Consider the following 20,724-nt stretch of genomic DNA (forward strand, 5'->3'; position numbering starts at 1 on the left):
CTTAATCATCGGACAGATTTTTTTCCTCTGTCTCTTTTTCCCTTTCCGAGTTGCAACGTTTCCTGCCAACTTTCTGCTTGGCGTGAATTCCTACAGCAGAGCAATATAACTTCTGAAAATAGACACTTACACTGGAAAGCTTGACACACCCTATATGGAGCCTATGAGTGGCAGAACCATAATCAAAAGCCAGGGAAGACAGTAGCCCATGTTAGCAGCATTCCATTAAGGCTCTGAGCAAAGCAGCCCTAAGTGAAGAAGGTAAATGGGAACTCTATAAGCACTGCTGCACAGACACACACACACACACGGTTCTTTTCATCACCGAGAGGCATTTGAGTCTGTACTCTTTATGGTAACCCTAGCTGGGGTGAGTTATTTCAATATAGCTGGCATGTTCAGAACCCCTTTAAAAATAAAAATTCATGGAAACAGCCAACCTGCCGTGATTTCCTGATAAGAAGCGGCCTATGGGGAAAAAAGCCAGTAGTTGTACGATACAAGTCTGAGCTCTGCCTGTCATTAACAAGGGTGGGTTTTTCAGGGTAAAATTCTCCTGGGCCAAATAACAGGAGACTGATAAATAAAGCTTGTCAACTGCCCTTTCTGACTCACTCTCTCCTGCTGGAAGGGTGACTCACTGTCATGTGTGAAAGGCTGCCAGGTCTTGCTTACATGCTTAAACAAGCATGGGTTGTCTGTGTTAGACACACATTACCTTGGAAGAAGCAGATGTTTAATGCTGAGAAGGCAGCTCTGGAAAAGACTCTGCTGACTAAAGGATCTGAACTGCAAGGTATTTCTCAATCCTTTCTGGAAAGTTCAAGGTTGTTGTTAGAATACCACAGAAAACTTCATCCCAAAGCCACGGCCAAGGGCTTGACTGACGATCACAGTGTTTCAAAACCAGGACTCACTAGGACCATCAGATTTTAGCCAGGTAATTCCTGCGGAGTGAGCCAGACAGCGTCTTCTAGGTGCAGACAGAAGTAACTGAGACTATGCCTGGTCCGCAGCTGCCTTGTGCCTGAGGAAAACAGTGTGCTAAAAGCAGTCCCTTGTTGCTCACTATTTCATGGTGAGAAAGCACCCCCATGGGGCTGCTCCACTTAAGGAGGCTGTGTGGAACCTGCCTTGAATCTGGAGAGGGGCAAACACAGCATGTTGAACACCATCCCTCAGTCTGAGTAGCTCATCAACTGCTTTTGAGCAACACTGGTAGCTGCTCGGTGCCTCCTCCTCTCTGCAGTGACACAGATCTTGCAGGTAAGTGACAGTGCACAAAAAGCTGCTTTGTATCCAGGAGCTCTGCTGCCTACGTGAGGGTGTGCTCCACCCTTCAGCCTTCTCCTGTTGTCCCGGGCCCACCACGGGCCAGGTGTGCAACTCTGTGAAAGCTCTGCCCCAGGCACTGCAGGGACTGTTCACAAATCCCAGTTATTAGCAAATACCACGGACTACCTTGCCCTGCGGGACTGATGTGGCAAAGGACACTTTTCCCTCGTGCTCTTTCTAAGGCCCCGTACAATGCCTGTTTGCGTGGACATGACAAAGCAAGGTGCTTTTGCAAGGAGTAGTGTACTGGAATGTCGATCCACAGATCAGCGTCACAGCTAGGGAGACAAAGTTGTACCCATCCTTTAGGATATAGAGGACTTCTAAGGCAGGAACTGAAAGGCTTCTCCCAAGACCATGAGAAGGAAGCCATGCTGTAGCTTCCCTCAGCTCCAGGTATTAGCCAACATCTTGCTGCATCATTCGGTAGGGAAACCATGCTGCTGCAGGGCAATGATACCACAGCTGCCTCTTGCGTGTTCAGCCAGGTATGCACCATCCAGGAGTCACCCATGCAGATGGGAAAGACAGTCAAGCTCTCGGGAAACCTGCAACCAAAGCACCATCTCAAGGTCTTGTCACCATCTTTCACACCGTATCAGCACTAACCTGTCTGCCCAAAATGAATGTATAACCTAGAAATATTAATTCTGAATAAAGAGTGTACCATTACACATCACGTATATGAGGAAGATACAGCAGTCACACACATACTTCTTCTCCTTTGGGAGAGAATATGTGGTTTCCATCCCACAAAATTTGGAGGAGATGTCTAATGAAAAGCTTGAGAGAGGGACTGCAGGCCACAACAGCCTCATCCAGTGGTAGAAGGACTGACCTGACACATGGAAAACACACCTAGGCCACAATGCTACTTAGGCGTTAACAGAACATGTGCCAGTCTAAGTGGAGAGAGCAAATAACAGCGTGAATCTGCAGTTCAAGTGTCTGTCTCGCTAAGGCAGTGCAGGGCCATCCTGCAGAAGTGATCTCATCCCTGGACTACCAGTTACTCCAGAAGAAGTAACTTTGTCATTATAATTGTGCTGCAAAATTTCATCTTTTTAAAAACCAAACCACACATTGCAAGGGAAAATTGTATTATTTTTATCCAGCATACATGTATTTTGCTGAAAAACTTCCAAACCAGCACTAACTGTCAAATTTCTCCTCCTAACAATGATGAAAATTTTATCTCTCTGGTTTTCTTCCACTGTTTAATCATCCATTATTTTTTCATTGATTCTTACTGACTATGACAAAGTCAGGATTTCTCATAAATTTTCCTCCTGATGCTAATGGTTAGCATGTACAGATAGTCTTATAGGTAAAGTGATAGCATTTCTTACCATGAATTCATTTTGTTTCAAGATACTGACATCCCAACTGCATATTTTAAGTTTGAACATCTGAGATCTGCTTTCCCAATCATGTAAAATCGATGATAAAAATAAATATATGTCTCTCATTTAAAAGATAAAATGAAATGAAGACTTGGTAGATATTTTAAATAACAGCATTTCTCTTTGCTGGATGTAGTTTACAATGAGTCATAAATTAGGCTAGCTATATCTGAGAACAAAATGAGAGATGATGGAAATAAAAAAAGAAGTAAAACCAATATATTAAAGATTCCAGAGTAACTCCCTTTAGAAGCAAAATTTCAGCAACTTTTAGACTGTAGTAAGTCATGTCTCCTGGTTGCTTTGCTAGCCCTTTAGAAAAAGAGGGCTGACATTAAAATCAATAATCATATTCAACTGCAGGTGTCAAAGCACTTCCCAAGATAAGTCAGTAAAACAATCTTCCCAGAAATGGTGCAAAGAAGGCTTTAAGATGAAGGCAAAATAGTGACAGGGACAGGAATTATCGTCCAGGTCTCCAGTCGCCCAGTTAGCACACCCTTGAGTGCTAAACTACCCCACCTCTGACAAATGAGTTAGGCTTCTCAAGCTGCAGTTTCAAAGTGATTTACTTAGCAATGTGAAACCACGCCACTCAACGTGAGAAGATGCCACTTCTGCTAGTTGCTCTGATTACAGTCATCTTCTGCCATTGCTCTTGAGAGCACAGTGCTCTGGCTGTTAAGCCTGTTTTGGGGGCTTCTCAGAGGTGGCAAACTGAGGTCATTTGTCAGGACGGAGAAACGACTCCTTATTCTTCCTTGTTCTTCCTCTTCTTCCTCTTCCTCTTCTTCCTCTTCCTCCTCCTCCTCTTCCTTCTCCTCCTCCTCTTCCTCCTCCTCCTCCTCCTCCATTGCTCCATCAGGCATGCTCATTAAAGATTTTAACTCACTACAATGAGCTCCAATGATGCCCACCCTGTTAGAAAACATCATGTTAATCTGCTTGACACAATGAACCAAAGGAAAACAGGAGAAAGGGGAATAGATTTGTCATGTTTCCTAGGTAAACCAGTAAGGAACCTTGCCTCCTTTAGCTGGACTGTGTGTAACACATTATGCAGAGGATATCTGCTCTCCCCCAGGGAAAAACAAATTACCAGGCTTATACCCTCAGCACCTTGTGCACCACGTCATGTTTCTGTCTGGAGTGGGCACGCACGCAACGTGAACTCCATACATCCAAGCGAAGCTCAGCGCTTCCTGGAAAGGTTGGCCCTATTGCATACAAAGTACATGACTCTGTACATAAGCTATAAAGCCAAGATGCTCAGGGTGCACCCAGCTGCCAAAGCATTCACAAAACAATTGCATGTGCAGTGGCAGCAAATTTCACACTCTCAAGAAATACCGGACTTGCCGGTCACGTGTTGGAGATATGTCCAAAGATTTTGCACGTGCACTGCTGTAGCATTCATTCCCTGGTAACAGGCGATAGGAAGAGGGGAAATGGTCTGAAGTTGTGGCAGGGCAGGTTTAGGTTGGACATTAGGAAAAATTTCTTCACAGAAAGGGTTATCAGGCATTGGAATGGGCTGCCCAGGGAAGTGGTTGAGTCCCCATCCCTGGAGGTATTTAAAAGCCAAGCAGACAAGGTGCTTAGGGACAGGGTTTAGTGGTGGGATGGCAGGCTTAGGGTAATGGTTGGACTTAATGATCTTAAAGGTCTTTTCCAACCTAGACGATTCTATGATTCTATGACTAGAGTGCCAGAACTCTGGAAGATCCAGACAAATTAAAGACATTCTCAAATTCTAATTTCCAGGCCAAAAACGAAGATTTATGTGGGAAAGTCTTTCAGGGAGCCTTAGATACACTTCAACAGAGCAGAAGTGATTTACAGTGGTCCTGTTTACATGAGTTAGTACATTAAAAAGTACTGTAGTAATACTTCTGTTAACCATGGCTGGGTAGAAAATGGAATTCCTTTCATATAGTGTACCCAGGCTTGAAAAATTTTGGTTTTATCGTGATTCAGAAGAAAAGGTTCTATTTCTATTACAATCAAAATCATATTTTAAAAGTACAATGTAGTAACAAATTACTTTGTCAGAATAAAGTACATCAGTAATGTCTGATCAGAACACTGGACACTCACACAGTCAAGAAGAAATAAGAAATTGGAATGAATCAGGGGAGGGAAAAAACATAAACATCCCGTATTGATTTTGAGAGCTCTTGATTAATTTCTGTTCAAATTTATGTCAAAGTGTATTTCCTTCCCCCAGAAAACTTCTGAGTTTTAACAAATCACTATGATGGACAGTAGCTTTGCCATCAGTTAACCAAGAGTACTACCTCTGCAAGTTTCAGGCTATTCATGCCTGTCTTGCCTCCACTCCCGTTCCTCTCTAACTCTTTTGTAGACCAAATCCTCGGTCCAACAGCCCCTCTCCCTGTGAGGAAGAGCTAGCTGTCTGGCATCCTTCCTCATAGCACTACCAAACCTATTTATGTAGAGAAATAGCCCCTTACTTGGTAGTGAACAGTTCTGACAAGTCCGGCAGTCCGTCACACTTGCAAGGTCCAGGGTCTCTGCCCCGACAGTAGTGGTTTTGGGAGAGGTATTGAGCACTGTCCTTCGGTAAGGGCAGCAGCGTGCTGAGCACTGGCGAGCGCTGGTGAACCATGCTGTGGATGGGAGGATGCTTGACTTTTCTTGAAAGAAAAAAAATGCGGGTGTTACCTCAGGATATTCGGACAGGGCAGGTTCCCTAAGGACTCACCAGTGTGTCAGACGTATACCTCAGCTGTGGCAATCGCATGGTACTTGCATCAGCAATCTGGTCTCCTGCTTTCTGCAAGTCAACATTGCTCCTGTCTCTTAAGGCGGGATTGAACATGTTGGACCAAAGAAGCCTGCCGATTTCTTCCCGAATCACTTGGAAGTGCTTCCGTCTGAACACAAGCCAAGCCACATAGCTGCAGAAGTTGTAGAAGCCCTAAATTGAAAACACAGATCCCCTTTTCACTGGGAAAAGGACCAGAGTCCCACTGCATCCCAGAGTGGAGGATGGTATGACTCCACTAAAATACCAGCAACCATTTGGCATCAAACTTTACCATGCATTAGTGAATATTTGAAAGGACTGATTTTTTAAAGGTATGCAGACAGATGAGGCTAGACACAGAGTTAGCTCAGATGGATTTCATCTTGCTCAACTCTAACCAATTTGGCTTGCTGCTAGAAGCTAAGGAGATAACCTGAGATCACCACCCAGTTTCCCTCAATAATCAATGGGAAGAGACTGATGGGATGAGTCATTCCGTGTGGGTTCCTATCACATGCATCTATCTCAAGAGGCAACAATTCACCCTCTGGTTGAGCTTCTCTTCTCTGCATTGGCTGTCAAGGCAGCCGAAGGGCATGGTCTGACTGGCCAGCTATTGTTTGGGCAGCTGCAAGTAGATGATTCCCACCCCAGATGACAGCATTATGATCACAGAAAATATTACTACCAAATATGAACTCATTCCATCTCACCTCCGCATGTCTGCTTGCTGATTAAAAAAACAATATCTAGCTATTTGACATTTGTGATCCCTAGCATAAGCTGAATCAACTCCCAATAAATCGAATCTCTACTAAGTCTGTTCTTGAAAAGATAGCATCGCTGGGACTGCTGTGTATCCTTGGAATTGAATCCACAGTTCCCCTCTTTCAAGGAAAGGCTTCCCAATTTATGAAGTACAAAGTATAGTTTGGGCCCAGCTGTTTTGTATTAATGTGCCAAAGCCCTGCTACACGGTGAGTCTCATAAATGGCTGATGGAGCTGTGTGTTGCAGGCCAAAAGAGGTAGAAATGTCACCAAAGGCAATGGAAATAAAAGGTGGCTATAAAATTTCTTACCTACAGAGATGATACTATGAGGTCAATGATGAGAAGAAACCTAGAGACCAGACTTCCCAGAGGGACCTCAGGCTGTGATGGGAACTGCCTGGGGTTTGAGAGCCACAGAGGGACTGAAATTCCCTTGCTGAGCGCTCCATGGGCAAAAGGCTTGGGCTGAAGGGCAAAGAGATGGTATTTTACAGGGACATCTAGGCCCTAGAGGTAAAATTTTATTCTAGGTACTCTGCCCTACAAGTAAACGATGGAGGGAACCAAAAAGGAAAGGAGCATTTGGATGTGCAAGGGAGGGACATGCTCTGGGCTGACACTCAGTCACAGTCCGTTTATCTTTGTGTCTTTCTTACCTCAAAGAAGCGCCGATCCTTCTGCAATGATGTTTTTCTCCTAAGGCAGTGAACAAGAGCACAAAATTAATAGCAGCAGTTGTCCTTTCAGTTCTCTGAACAGAGCATTGAATATGACTCATGGGGCTATGCCAAGCTGGCATTTAACCAGGCCAATAAAGTTGTTGCTGGTAGATCCTCATTACTAGCAATGCGGAGACCCACTGTCCAAGAGAATGGCAGAAGTTCTGCACTGCCTCAGAAGGAGAAAATGCAAAATATTGTATGGTTCAGTTAATTAAATCTGACAAAGAACAAAGCTGAATGTGATGAGCAGGCGAGGCTCCCCTGCTATGCTATCTAGACTGAGGTCTCTGCGTGGGCCTCTCAAAAGTGGTCAGCGCTGCTCTAACCCAGTTCCCACTGAAATCAATAAAAAAGCTGTTCCTGACATAACTGGAAGAGCAATGAGCAGAGTTACTGAGGGCACAAAGCCAGCCAAATGCTGAGACAATAAACTTGAAAACCAGGAAGGAGATGCCTGATGTATCTCCAAGAAGAAATGTAAAACATGCCCAGGAATGACAAAGGGCCTTTGTTAAAGAAGCAGCAATTTGCCCAGTGGAAGCCTCAGAGATGCTCTCGCCACCCACTTGAGCCTGGGGATTCTCACACAAGGCCAAATGTCTGTCCATCATGGAAATGGCCATCAAAGCGGAGGGTGATGCACACATCCCAGCAGCCACTCAGTTCTCCTGGAGATGGCACAACTCACCCTCATGGAAATGAAAGCACATTTTCCCTGCTAGCCTACAGTTCCCCACAGATCTGGCTTGGTCCTGCCAGATGCACAGCAAAGCCTGTCTCCGCATCAACCCACCAACTCCTGACATGTCCCTTTATCTTCCTGATAACATCAAGTGTTCCACACATCTAGGGCATCCTCAGCTGCCATCACCGCAGAAACATCAATGCAGAGCACACCATGAAGATAATACCTTTCAGCTCTATAGCTCTATTTACCATCTGCTGACTTTTATTTATTGATTTTTTGACCCAGAAGACCGTGTATCTCCTTACCTGGCTCCCACCAGCCATAATCCTGCTGACACTTCACATATTGTGCAATGGAAAAGAAGCTTGACTCTGCAAGCATGGCATGGCTGTTTGCCAAAGCAAAAAATTCTGTCTGCAGAATACCAGAGCGAGTAGAGAAACCTAAAGTGACCCCACCTTCTTAAACCTTAATGTGAAACCTAGCTTCACCTTCTAACATTATACAGCTTGTGCAGTGTCTTAGAACTAGTCCCTAGTTTAGCAGAGAAATCTACGTGGAGTCCAGCAACAGAAAATAATGCTAATTAGAGTCAAATAAGGCCAGGGGTCTCCACCCTTCTTTCTCCCAATGCTTTCTTCCCTCAGGTGAGATATTAAGCTAAGAGACCTGCTTGAAGTAAAGTTTCCGAAAATAAGTGTTGAACTAGGAGGCACCTCCCATGTCTAGGGCACAGTTGCTAATTACCTAGGAAAATACAGAAAGGGTCAGGAAAACATCAAACCTGAACAAGCTTCAGGACGGGACTTGTAAGAAACGTGAAAGAGTGAGCAAAAAGCATCATGCCTTCTAGTAATAAAGTAATATTGATGTCTCAGAGCTGTGAGGGGGACAGGATGAGTTCATGCATGAAAGAGGAGGCCAGCACAGCCAACGGGGGACAGTGTGGTAAGCATGGGATTTGGATGCAAGATGATAGTGACTTCAGACATCGACAAGAACTACTGTTGTGCGCAGGGGCACGTGGGGAAGAAATGCTTCCTGTGCCATTTAGCAGCTCCCTCCACCGCAGCTGTGACTCTAATTGCCCATGGGTCAAGCCAGCTTCAAGGATCAGTAAGGGCTGGCCCGACTGTGTTTGAGCCATTGATGCATGCAGCCCTGGGAACACTCTGTATTTTTCCCATTATGACAAATGCCCATAAGGAAACTGGCACCATAAAAAGGTTGCACAACCCCCATCAACTTAAAAGGAGAAAGCCAGACACACCTATTCCTTCCTCGGCGTTAGAGGCATGAAAGAACTAATGCTAACATACACAAATAACAGGTCTGGAAGAACTCTCTCAAATTCCAGTCTGGAATAGTACCAAAATAGGATTTGAATGCTGCATTTTATAAATCATGTAAAAATGGTGAAGGTGAAGATGTTCTCCACCTAAGCGTCCCTTTTTAAAATTTCAGAGAAAGCCTTTACGTGAAGAAGCAATAATTTCATATGAACACAGAGACATTTAGCAGATCTGGAAGGGAAAGCAGTTTACCAACATAGTATAAGATTTCATTAAAATGTTGCTATGGTGAATTAGAGTGAAAAGCAAAAGCTTCAACACCATCATGAACCCCTAGTTGGGTTATAAGAAAATATAGTAAAACTGGGGGTGGTATATTATCGATAGTTTCTCAGCTTTTTAATTTAAATTTTTTTCAGGTTAAAGAAAAACCTCATCCAAAGTAACCCTCACCGCAGTTTCCACTTTGATGAAGGACCTCTCCCATCCAAAAACCTGTGCGCTCAAAAAATTCCTACCCATCTTTTACAATGACAAGTGTTAATCAGTTCTGTCCCTTAGCTCTTGGTTTTGGCAGTTCATGTATAATGGTCTGGGAGGATCCAGATAACATTTAAGGCTAAACTGAGTCAGCTTGGAAAAGATTGTATTTATATAATTGCAGTATGGTATGGGAAGTGCCACATATTACAACACGCTCCGCATTAACCTGACTCTGAAGTCAGCCGTAGTAGTCAGCAACTGCCACCCTGCTATGAGCAACTCGGTGAGGTCTCTCTTCATACAGCACCTTACCTCATGAAGGCTTTAAGACACAGCTCTTTTCTAGCCTTTGTGTTCTCACAGCCCGGACACCGACATCCCAACCCACCGCCAGCTTCTAACCCCCACTGTGATGGAACTATTAAAGAACACAGTTCCTTGTTTCAGCTCTTTGCTCTCACTCCCAGGCTGCTGGGGGGTGCCACTAGACCTCTTCCTTGCCTCAGTCCTGCACATTCCCATCCACCAGACAACACAAGTGTATGGAGAGGCAGCAGAGCTAATTAGCTAGGTATACGACAGGCTGTTTTATCCAGCTCCATCCAGTTCTTGGATTCAAGTTACTTTCTGCAATGTGTTCCTCCAACTGAGTCTCATAAGTGCAGGCATTAGGGCCACCCCACAGAAATAACTAAACACTCTCGTGACCCTCCCTGTCCAACCAGTGAGAAGGTTAAGAAGATGCCTCTTCCCAGCAGGGATCTGGGAGCAGGGATTTGGCACAGAAGACTGCTTCCAGGAGGGCCCGGTGAAATGCCGATGTGCCAGGATGCAGAGGGAACACATTCTTAATTCTCAGGGTCCAGCACCTTGTGGGATGGGGCACACTAAAATTAAAGCCCTGCTGGGACAACAATCTCAGCTCCCCTTTGACTCCATCATTTCGCAGGTTACCTTCTCCTCTTGATTAGAAGGAAACCCAGGTTCCCCCACCCCAGCCTGGAGCAAGATTGCCCGAAGCTGTGTTGCAGGAAGGCAGGTGAACGTTTGTGACTCCTCTGGGGAACTGGAAGCAGTGTCACACCAACTGACTGAAAAAATTTGCTTGAAACTGCTCTGGAAAGATCCCATGGGACTAGGGTGCTGGCTTTTCAAACACCCTCCCATCCTCTCCTGCTTTCTTCAGTTTCTTTTTTAATTCCCACTATGGGTTTCTCTCCCCTTTCAGATCATCACTGGGACCATCGCATCTAAAGAGCAATTGGTCTTCACCACTCTCAAAAAGCCATGCACCGCCTGCCCCACTCAGAGGTAGGAGTCCTACACTTCCAATGCTCCAATGCCCAAGCACAACCTCTTCTTCTCTCCACTCCCTTCACTTGCTGCCCTTCAGGAACATGGTCTCCTTCACTTGCTAGACTAGCCTTATGCTATTTCAGACTTGGCGTAAGAGGAAATTTATGCAGGGTTCAGTGGCAAGCAGCAGGTACATAACCATTTGCTTTCAAGATTTAGTTAAGTGGAAGTGGCAGGGGTAAGACCCAGGGCTGGCTTTGCCCTGCTGACTTTCATGTTGAACCCATTAAAGTTTCCTGCTCTGTATATCTAGCAAGGCTTCCGCATACCAGGGCTGGAGCTTTCCAGTCTGGGATCCAGAGCTCTGCTGTAACTCATTGTGCCCAAATCAGTTGGCAACAGCTCACCAGAAACACTTGTGGAGTTGGTTATGAGATAAGATAGAGCTGCAGGGAGATCAGGACACTTCACTGTCTCATGGCCCCTTAATCCTCTGGTGACTCCTTGGCTCACAAGACATTTATTACCCTGGGCATTCACTTGTGTCACTCAACGGAGGCCTTGGCCCTGGGATCCTGTGGCCCTTGGCATAGTGAGATTGCACAGAAGGGATTGGCTTACTTTCCACCAGGCACGTGGCACCGCTGTGCCATGCCTCCTCGTCCGAGGATAAGGCTACAGTACACCTTGGCGAGGTGAATCCTGGCCATCGCTAACTTCGCCAACACATCGTCCATTTCTTTCTTCTCTAAAAATATCATAGTCCTGTTTAAAAAAAAGGGAAAAAAAGTTTTCAGAGAAGGTTCTCTGGAGAGAAGGGATGCTGCAAAGAGTGACCGTTTCTGAGAAGTAAGCATGGTTTTCAGGCGCATAAACCAGCACACTGCATGACACCCCCATCAGGGGACACCTCTGCAGCATGGCTGGGCTCCAACGCTTCCAGCACAGCTTGGCGATGCCGGTGGGGCCATAAGGCCTGGGGCTCGGGCCCAGACAGTCTCTCTTGCCCCACACGATTTATAAGCTGCATGCACACAGTCCATCAGGTTGCCGTCTTTGATCCTGCACAGCTTATGAACCTTTCCTGCAGCCTGCATCAAAGCCCTGAAGGTGCACTTAGATATCTCCAGGCGCAGGCTCTGCCACCAGGCGGCCTGGAGCAGTGGGTCTGGCTCATCAGAGACAGCACTTAACTCCTCTTCAAAAAGGCACATGAAGCGCATTTGGGACTGCCTCTAAACAGGAACGGCTGACACCACAAGCCTGTATTTTAAACCAATTCAGATCAAACACTAAGGAAATGCCAAGCCAAAGAGCTTTCTATTTCCTCTGCTTCCCCTGTAATCCACGCAGCTGTCTGCTGGTGCCTGGGAGCACTGCCGGCCTAAAAGTTACCAGCCTGCTTTCACACTCCGGAGAGTTGGTTTTGTCTGTCCTATCCCCAATGGCCTCCAGCTCGAAAGCTTCCTACATAGCCCCCCCTTAATAAATTAGGACAATTACTCTGGGCTTCTCAAGGATAATTGCTAATAAAATTCAGCAGATTTTCCTCAAAAGACATGAAAGGGTTGGGAGCAGAAACAAACAAAAACTAAAGGGGAAAGAAAATGCAGGACAGAAATAATAGCCCTTGTTCCATTCATGTCTCATCCACCACTGCTGAGTTTTTGTTCTTAGAGTCACATATTTCAGAGGTGAATATTCCCAAGCTGTCTTCAGGGGGGGAATGCCTCATGCCCACTGCTTTGGAAAACTGGTTGGTTGTTTTTGAAGTTAGTTACAAGATCTTCCTGAATGTAGAAGAAGCCAGGAAAGCCTCAGGCTTGGATTTACGAAGAATCAGCACAGCATCAACAAAAGACAAAGTCACAAGAAGACAAAGATGTCCATATTCACCCTGAAGTTCTCTGATAGAATTTCTTCCCATACGTTCTTTTCCAAAGAAAGTTTAATGCACAGAAGCAATGATTTCTGAAGACAGGACAGTCTTAGACGTTCTCCTGAGGCACTGTGGACACTGATACTTCCACACAGTCTAGGTTCAAGACAGTCGAAGAGCTCTTCAGACCATCAGGCCTGGCTGCCTGTGGACAAGAATAGTCCCAGCAGATGAGTTAGGCACCTCTCATAGGCAGCCCAAATGGCAGGAACCCCAAAAGACACCAACTAGGAGCAGGAATAACCAGCATTGTTTTCTGTGTTACTGGGTTATCACACAGGGTCTACAAGAAGAGCAGCTTGAGGACTGCACAGCCGTTGGATGTCTGTCATATAGGAACATCAGACTGATAAAGGACTAGGCGGGTCACCAAGCCCAGTCTCCAAGTAATGTGTCTGTCAGATTAACTGGGAGCAAATTATAGGTGTCACTAATGAGACACATGAAATGGTACCGGCATGTCTTGCCTCCAGTCTGACTCTACTTGTGGCACATAGCCAGTACTACACAGGAAAGCAAAAAAGCCTCTGAAACTAAATTACATCTTGGAAGAAGGGGGAGGGAGTTTTCTTCCTAAGCAGGCTACTAGCAACAGTCCTGAGCATGGGATTTATGAGGGATAGATATAGGAAAACAGATGTCTATACAATGTACTTTCACATTCTCTCAAATACATCAGCATATCACAAACCCAAGGATTCTTATCACAAGTGCAATTTTACATCATTATGATTCTATTATGTAGTTCTAAAATCCCTTTCACAAGCTCACAGAGCTCCAACTTCAGAAAAAAAAAGCAGTTTTCTCACCTGCCCCCACTACTTCCTAGTGGAAGACCATTCCAGAACTTTAATCCCCGAGAGGAAAAAGACAGTCCTGGCTACATTTTATTTGAAATATAGCACAGATCAGGTGGATAACAGAGGAAATAGGAGGTCTTGAAAAGGGAAAGAAGATGCAGTGTCAGAAAGCTTTTCACACCATGATTAACTCCTCCCTGCTCCTCCAAGTCAGGTAAGATGCTAAAACAATTAAGGATGAACTTAAATAGGACCTAAAATTGCCTTTTGTTATTTTACTTTCCTTCCCTGTATTTATACTTCAGTAGATCAATAAACTGACTCCCTGCTTCTACCTGGTGCCTCTTTAAGCTTCTCTGATGTTACGCTGCATGCAGGTAATCCTGACAAGCAAGCCACTTTGCTTCAGGGGAGGTAACGACTAAATAAAATGGGATTGTAGAATATCCCTTTGGGAAGCAGAGGGTCAGTATGTTTCCCACCAAAAGGCAGGGGTCACTTTGGGAACACTACATGCCAGAACATACTGAAAGGTCTCTCCTGGCAGGGTTTATCCAGTGCTAACTGAATCTATCACCTTTGTGTATGAAATTACACTGATGGTTTTCTTTATTTATGAGTTATTCCCTGCACAATAAAAGAAACATCTGCTGATCGATGGATGTAGAACAGATCAATTCCTTAAGGCCAGCAATCCTCCAACAGTCTTTTCTTCAATCCAGATAAATCACCCCCTCTTTATACCAAGACTTCATGAATTGTGAAGAAAGTAATCATTAGGTGTTTTAAGAAAATGGTCGATCAATTCTCAGAGACTATTATAGACTCCAGAAAATCATTGACATTTCTTACAATCATAGTTTGTAACTCTGTAATGCTTTCTCCCAAGGCATATAACCCTCTAACGCAGCAGCTCCTCAAGTATTCCACTGGCATCCCCACTTCCACTCTGCAAGGTAGCAAGTGTGGTCACACACCCTTACTTGGGAACTGCTTTCCTGGCATATATTCTTCATGTTGTAACAAGTTTCTGGCACATAAGAGTCATCTGAACCTGCTTTGCAAAGTATTTAGAAATGAAGTCTTAAAGCAATGTGACCCACAGCACAAATTAACACCCAGCAGACTCGATTGTGACTATTTGGTGCTCTGTATTGCAAGCAGAAATGACTGGATGCTAATGCTATTGCTGGGAAATAGCGTTAAGGGATAATAATTCAATCCAGGGCACTCACATAGATTTAATGTTGATGGCAGTAGTAATGATTTATTCAAATTGCAGCATTACCTTGAGGAGCCAAATTATTTGGTGACCCCATTGCAGCAGGACTGGATCCAGCCATCATCTTGAAAGGGAGACTACAGTGATGCCCTGCCACGTGCACAGCAGCGCGCACCACTCAGGGCAAGGCTGGGGCAAAGCAAGGTTCAAACCCTCCTGGAAAATCTGTCTCTCTACATAGAGAAGCCTATGTCCTGGAGAGCACAGAGGACAAGGGGACAGGAGATATAAACAGTGAGACCAAGGGGTTTTTCTCCTTAGCATTCCATATACAGGCTGGGCCAGTACAGCAAGCAGTCCTTGCTCATACACAGAATCCCACTGATTCGGACACAAAAAACACTGATTTGACTGCCCTGTGATTCCAGATTTGCTGGGGCAAGCTTTCTGTACTTACATCCCTAAAGTTTGTACTCACGAAATCAAGGATCTGTATTTCTTTTCCAGGGCAATTCTTTCCAGGTAAAAAGACAGGTAGAAGAGCAGGGCCATGAGGAACTCATCTAGTTTCTCATTCCTAAAGGGATGGTAGAAAGGTCACCGTGAAATCTGCAGATTTGTACATATAGACACCACCAGACCATTATGAAAAAGAACAAATTCTCTGCTCAGGGGCCTGCATTACACCAAATATTAGCTATATTCTTGAGACCTGTTCGTAGCAAGCATTCCACCCCACACTGAGACTATGAGGTTTTGTAGAGAATTGCTAACAGAGTCCAATAAACACACTGAAGGGTGAATTTAATCGGATATTATCAAACATACTCATACTCCCAAGAAGCATGTTTTCTGTACTGAACATGCTGGAAGAGTGGCAATCACATTCAAAGGAAAAGGGGGACAACTCAGACACCTCTCTCCTCCTGAAAGGACAGTATGGCTAAGCTCAACAAGGTCTAGAGATACTTTCATAAGTCAAAGGCAATGCAGCCTCTCTATGGCCCTGGTGAACTCAGGGACATGCCTGTGAGATACAGTGCTCTGCCTGCTGCGTCCGTGCCTTTAGCCCATAGAGAAGTAACGCTGACAAATGACAGCAGCAAATACTGAGCCCTGCAGCTCTGACGGGAACTGCAGCAGCATGGGAAGGCAGCCCAGATTCCCCGTCGTGTCAGCGCTCCTGGTACACACAGTGCTGCGGATGCGCTGGCTAACAAGGAAAATAAATTAGAGTAAAATGGGTAATAACTTTTGGATGTTCAGGCCCAAGTTCTTGGCTTCCTGTAGGTAACAGAATGGAAGGCTTTCAAACAGGTGATAGGATTCTTTCTCTGCACATGTCGAGGACAACATGCATTTGGTATTGTTTCACAGAATCATAGAATCATTTATGTTGGAAAAGATCTTTAAGATCATCAAGCCCAGCCGTTTCATCATGTCCAACCATTTCCCACTGACCCTCACAGATGAGAGATTTTAAACCTCGGATATTTCATATTCTACTTCTCATACACCCTGGTCCCTCCACTGCCAGATACACACACATAATTGTTGAAACAAACTCTAAACAAAATACCTCATAGCTGCTGTAAATGATAGCATGTGATGTGACTCGTTTGCTTCTTTCAAAAGCAAAGCAGCATCTGAAAACATACAGAGGAGAAAAACAGTATTTACTCAAAAAAATTGCTAGTGTTAGTAGAAATAGCTTTCTAACTAGTACAGGCAACGCCTTGCTGATATGAAATACCAGCAATTACTCACATTTGACATCATCCAACGTCACATATTCATGTTGCAGCCACTTTGACAGCCTGTGCAGTTTCCCTTCTGTGTCAGCCAGCCCTCTTTCAGGGAGTGTTGCACTGCAATCATCTTGGAAGATGCTAGTGGTTGACCAATACATAACATTTAAGGACACTGCTAATTCTAGTTTGAGAATATTAAGATTATCTACCTGGTATGCACTTTCTTCATTGCACTCAGTTTCAAAGGGACAGGCAGTGAAATGTGTTTGGCAGGCATCCTGAACTAACTTTCAACGATTATAACCACTAAACAGGCTGGGGATGTCGAGAGAAATAGGACATTTCACCTCTAAGATTGCGTCTGAAGTTGCTCTTTTCGTTGCTAATATAATAAATTGTGACCATATTATTTAGATCAAAGAGGTTTTAAGCAATGGATGAAAGTCAGCTACACCATGTTGTGAATTTATAAAATTAATAATAATAATAATAATGATAATAATAATACTACTTTAATCTTTGAAGTGCCTTACACAGATGAATTAATTACTTCACAATACTCTTTAGGGTAGATGAGAATTATTACCTCGTTCTGAGCGATCTGGAAGCAGCAACAAAGATGCTGAATGGCTGTACCAAAGTAATACCAGGCTAGTGCCTGAGCTGGCGTTCAACACCAGGCATGTTTGACTCTGTTTATATGTTCAGACCACTCATCCACCCAGCTGAAATGACAGCTAGCTTCCTGTTTCACATGTTTTGTTCAGACATGATCCTCAGACAACGGATGAAAATATTCCCACCCAAATGATCTCGTTTCTTTTTGAGCTAGGCTAGTCGAATTGAAATACCTCTTTAATGTCTTGACACGCATTTCCTGAAAGTGAGTATTTTTTCCTTCCTTAAGGTTTTCCTCAACTGCTGGATTGGAGCTGAAACATAGAGTGTGAGCATGCAGTAGTGTGAATTTAAATTACTAGCAGCAGTGCAAACAGGTCAAAACACCATGATACAAAGGCATATCTATTTTGACCTCTAACTGACACCAAGAGAACTTCTGGGTTGTGGTGAAGTCCACATGAGACGTTGCTTTCAAGAGCACAGAAGCAAAGAGTACGGGGGCTTCCCTGGGTCTTCCTGCCTCCTGCCACCACTCACACTGCGCCATGTAAACCAAGCGATTGGTGTCTCAAGTGGCTTTAGGAAGACTTTAAATGTAAACTGCTCAGTTCCGGAGCTTTTCTTTGGGATTGCTGAGGGCAGAGACAGGCAGAGGTCACTGGGGAGCTCACTCCTCTCCCTGGAGAGCTACTGAGCAGAGTCAGCAGCGTTCCCAAACCAAGTGAAGTTGGCCGGAGCTGCTGAGACACAGACTATGAAAAGCAGCTGCAGTAGCCGTGTGGCCAGGGGAGAGGTGAGCAGCCTGGCTCCACCGTGACAAAGGCTTGGAAAATGCCCGGCAGGGCAGGAGGCAGCAGCAGGGAGCATGGCCTGACCCACCGCCGCCACGCTCCACCACGCTCCCTGCCCTGCGCTTGAGAAGAGAGCAGGGAGAGATATACTTTGACTGTTGGGTTTTTTTGCCCCAATAGTTTAAGTGATAAAGTCTCAAACCACAACTGCCACAGAAATTCAAAGCACAGTTACGTGCACTTTGTCCCCTGCGAGCTGTGGTTTCCCTAGAGGTTTGCAGTCCTACAGTGCTCACCATTGCACAGGGCCATACGTAACACCAGCAACAGGGAACGTCAGTCTGTGGACCTCCACCTACAGACACCTGGGGTGGCATTTGGCCCTCGCATCCAGCACTGTTGCTCCAGTGCACAGTGCACATTTCTGACACACAGCAGGACTCACCACATGCTTTTGGCCATCCCTCTGTACTGGGTCCAGCTTGAGAGCAGTGTGGAGTACAGCTATATTTCTGATTTTCTCCATTAACACAATGGGATAAATGTCACAGACCAACAGTTAAGTTCAATCAAACCAGTCTCAGTTGAGACAATAGTCTCAACCAGAAATAAAAAGTAATAAAAAACTGTCCTGCAGTTGATGTTCAGGCAAAACAATATTAGACTCTGACTTTACCTTACTTGGAACTGCTCTATCAAGGCATAAACCTGCATCATTTGAAACTAAACATCATCCTTTTACCTTGCAAATTCAAGTGTGTTAGTATCATCTTTCCAGTACCACACGCCTGGAGTTAGCTTTATCGTCTGCAAGAAAACAGCATATAGAGTACATGTCATAAATCTGTGCTCAGCCCCACGAAGTACTTATAATGCAAGCACTGTGCACATGGGCCACTTGCTATCTTTCTTCAGTCTGCTTTTCACCCAAGTGTTGTTCGTGTGTGAGTTATTTGAACAGAAGTTCCCTCAGATGAAAGTTGCCAACATAAGGAAGAAAAACGTCTATCTGTCCTTTTTTATGTCTTTCAGTGAATAAATAATTGAAAGTTTGCTAAGGAATATCAGTTATTTGATCACCAGTGAATCAATAAAGACTGAGAAATCAAATGGAGCCATGCATTAAACAACACATTGGTTTTATTTGTGGGGTTTCTTTTAAATAGTATTTCTGTAATTGTAGAGACTAAGTATCAGGAGAAAGTAATCCTTTGTTTAAAAATAGAATATGTTATGCACTTCCCTGATATTCTGAGAACTTCAAATAAACACCAGATAGACCCTTCAGGGGACATTGGACAAAACTACTAGCAAGAGCATTTTACAGTATCTATATATTTTTTAAAAATCCTTACAGAAAAATTCCCCTGAAAATAAATAAGATCTATTAGTCCTTTCTTAATTGACAAGAGAGACTTGCAAACCCTTAACTATTATTTGCAGGTCACCTTTAAAGCAAATTGATTCTTATAAATGAAATCTTTCTGCCTACAAATTTAAACTGAGTGAAACTTTAAGGCTTTCAGTGACTTTTTGCCAGGTACCATTCAGCCAGCCAGCCACGAGGCTCTCACAAAGTCTTGCTCAGTCTAATTTGGTAGTAGGGGGCTGGATACGGGACACCAGAATAATTTCATGTCAGCAGCCAGCAGCCCATGCAATGGTTAGACCACAGAGATGACTATTAGGAAACCAGGGTTCTAATCCTCTGATAAAAAGTGGTTATTTCATCTTGTCTGTTCTAGTCTTTGGTTCCAGCTTTCTAATACTGGTTTACAACTTTCAGAAGAAAAAGGCCACACAGATGCTATGCCTTTATGTTACACACAAGGGATTACAAACCATGAAAGAACATAAAAGTAGAAAATCATAGAATCATAGAATGTTTTGGGTTGGAAGGGACCTTTAGAGGTCATCTAGTCCAACCCCCCTGCAGGGAGCAGGGACACCGCTAACTAGATCAGGTTGCTCAGAGCCCCGTCCAACCTGGTCTTGAATGTTTCCAGGGATGGGGCCTCCACCACCTCTCTGGGCAACCCATCCCAGTGCCTCACCACCTTCATTGTAGAGAATTTCTTCCTCATAATCTAGTCTGAACCTACCCTGTTTTAGTTTAAAACCCTTGTCCTGTCACAACCGGCCCTGATAAAAAGATTTTCCCCGTCTTTCCTATAGGCCCCCTTTAAGCACTGAAAGGCCGCAATCAGGTCTGCCCGCAGCCTTCTCTTCTCCAGGCTGATCAAGCCCAAATCGCTCAGCCTGGCCTCACAGGAGAGGGGCTCCAGCCCTTGGATCATTTTTGTGGCCTCCTCTGGACCGGCTCCAACAGGTCCGTGGCTTTCCTGTGCTGAGGGCCCCAGAGCTGGATGCGGGTGGTAGTGGGGCAGAGCCTGGCCTACCAATGCATCACAGGCAGGAGAAAATAACACTCCTGTGTCCTCAAAATACATCTCATCTGCTTCTCACCCATACGGAAGGCTGAACGACTGTCCCTGGCCACCCTGCTCCCTGGCTGGGGCAATGGAACAGGTCCCTGCCCTGCCCACCCCATGGGGCCTCCCGTGGCCCCGGGGAGCTGCTGTGCAGGCAAACGTGAACAACAGCAGCAAGATGGAGCTGGGGAGGGTGGGGAGACTCACAGATAGCATGGTGCTCGCCTGGGACGCTGCCGGGAGCACAGGGGGTAAGGCAGGCACTGTTTACAGCAGTAGCCAGGTGACAGCCTGCTGTCCCCTAGGAACCACAGGTCCCAGGACGCAAATCACCCTCCAGCCTGTGCTGTGGTCTGGGACTCATGGTCTGTGTGCTCTGCCTCTTCCCAGCTCTGCTGAACAGCTTCC

The 20,724-nt window shown here is 45.0% G+C and overlaps 1 protein-coding gene across 1 annotated transcript; it reads right to left on the reverse strand.

Annotated features, from left to right (window-relative positions):
• Positions 1 to 1,227: 1,227 nt before the first annotated feature.
• PPP1R36 (protein phosphatase 1 regulatory subunit 36) lies at positions 1,228 to 18,724 on the reverse strand. The gene is made up of 11 exons (XM_035900401.1): positions 18,627 to 18,724; positions 17,324 to 17,404; positions 16,489 to 16,610; positions 16,301 to 16,367; positions 15,200 to 15,298; positions 11,382 to 11,525; positions 6,936 to 6,975; positions 5,477 to 5,679; positions 5,213 to 5,395; positions 3,311 to 3,656; positions 1,228 to 1,883 (listed from the first exon to the last, which is right to left on the reverse strand). The coding sequence occupies exons 1-10, from the start codon at positions 18,722 to 18,724 to the stop codon at positions 3,359 to 3,361; spliced, it is 1,335 nt and encodes a 444-aa protein (XP_035756294.1). The 3' UTR covers positions 1,228 to 1,883; positions 3,311 to 3,358.
• Positions 18,725 to 20,724: the final 2,000 nt, after the last annotated feature.

The sequence above is a fragment of the Egretta garzetta genome, unplaced genomic scaffold (genome assembly GCF_000687185.1).
Source record: "Egretta garzetta isolate BGI_Z169 unplaced genomic scaffold, ASM68718v1 scaffold508, whole genome shotgun sequence".
Taxonomy (NCBI): Eukaryota; Metazoa; Chordata; class Aves; order Pelecaniformes; family Ardeidae; genus Egretta; species Egretta garzetta.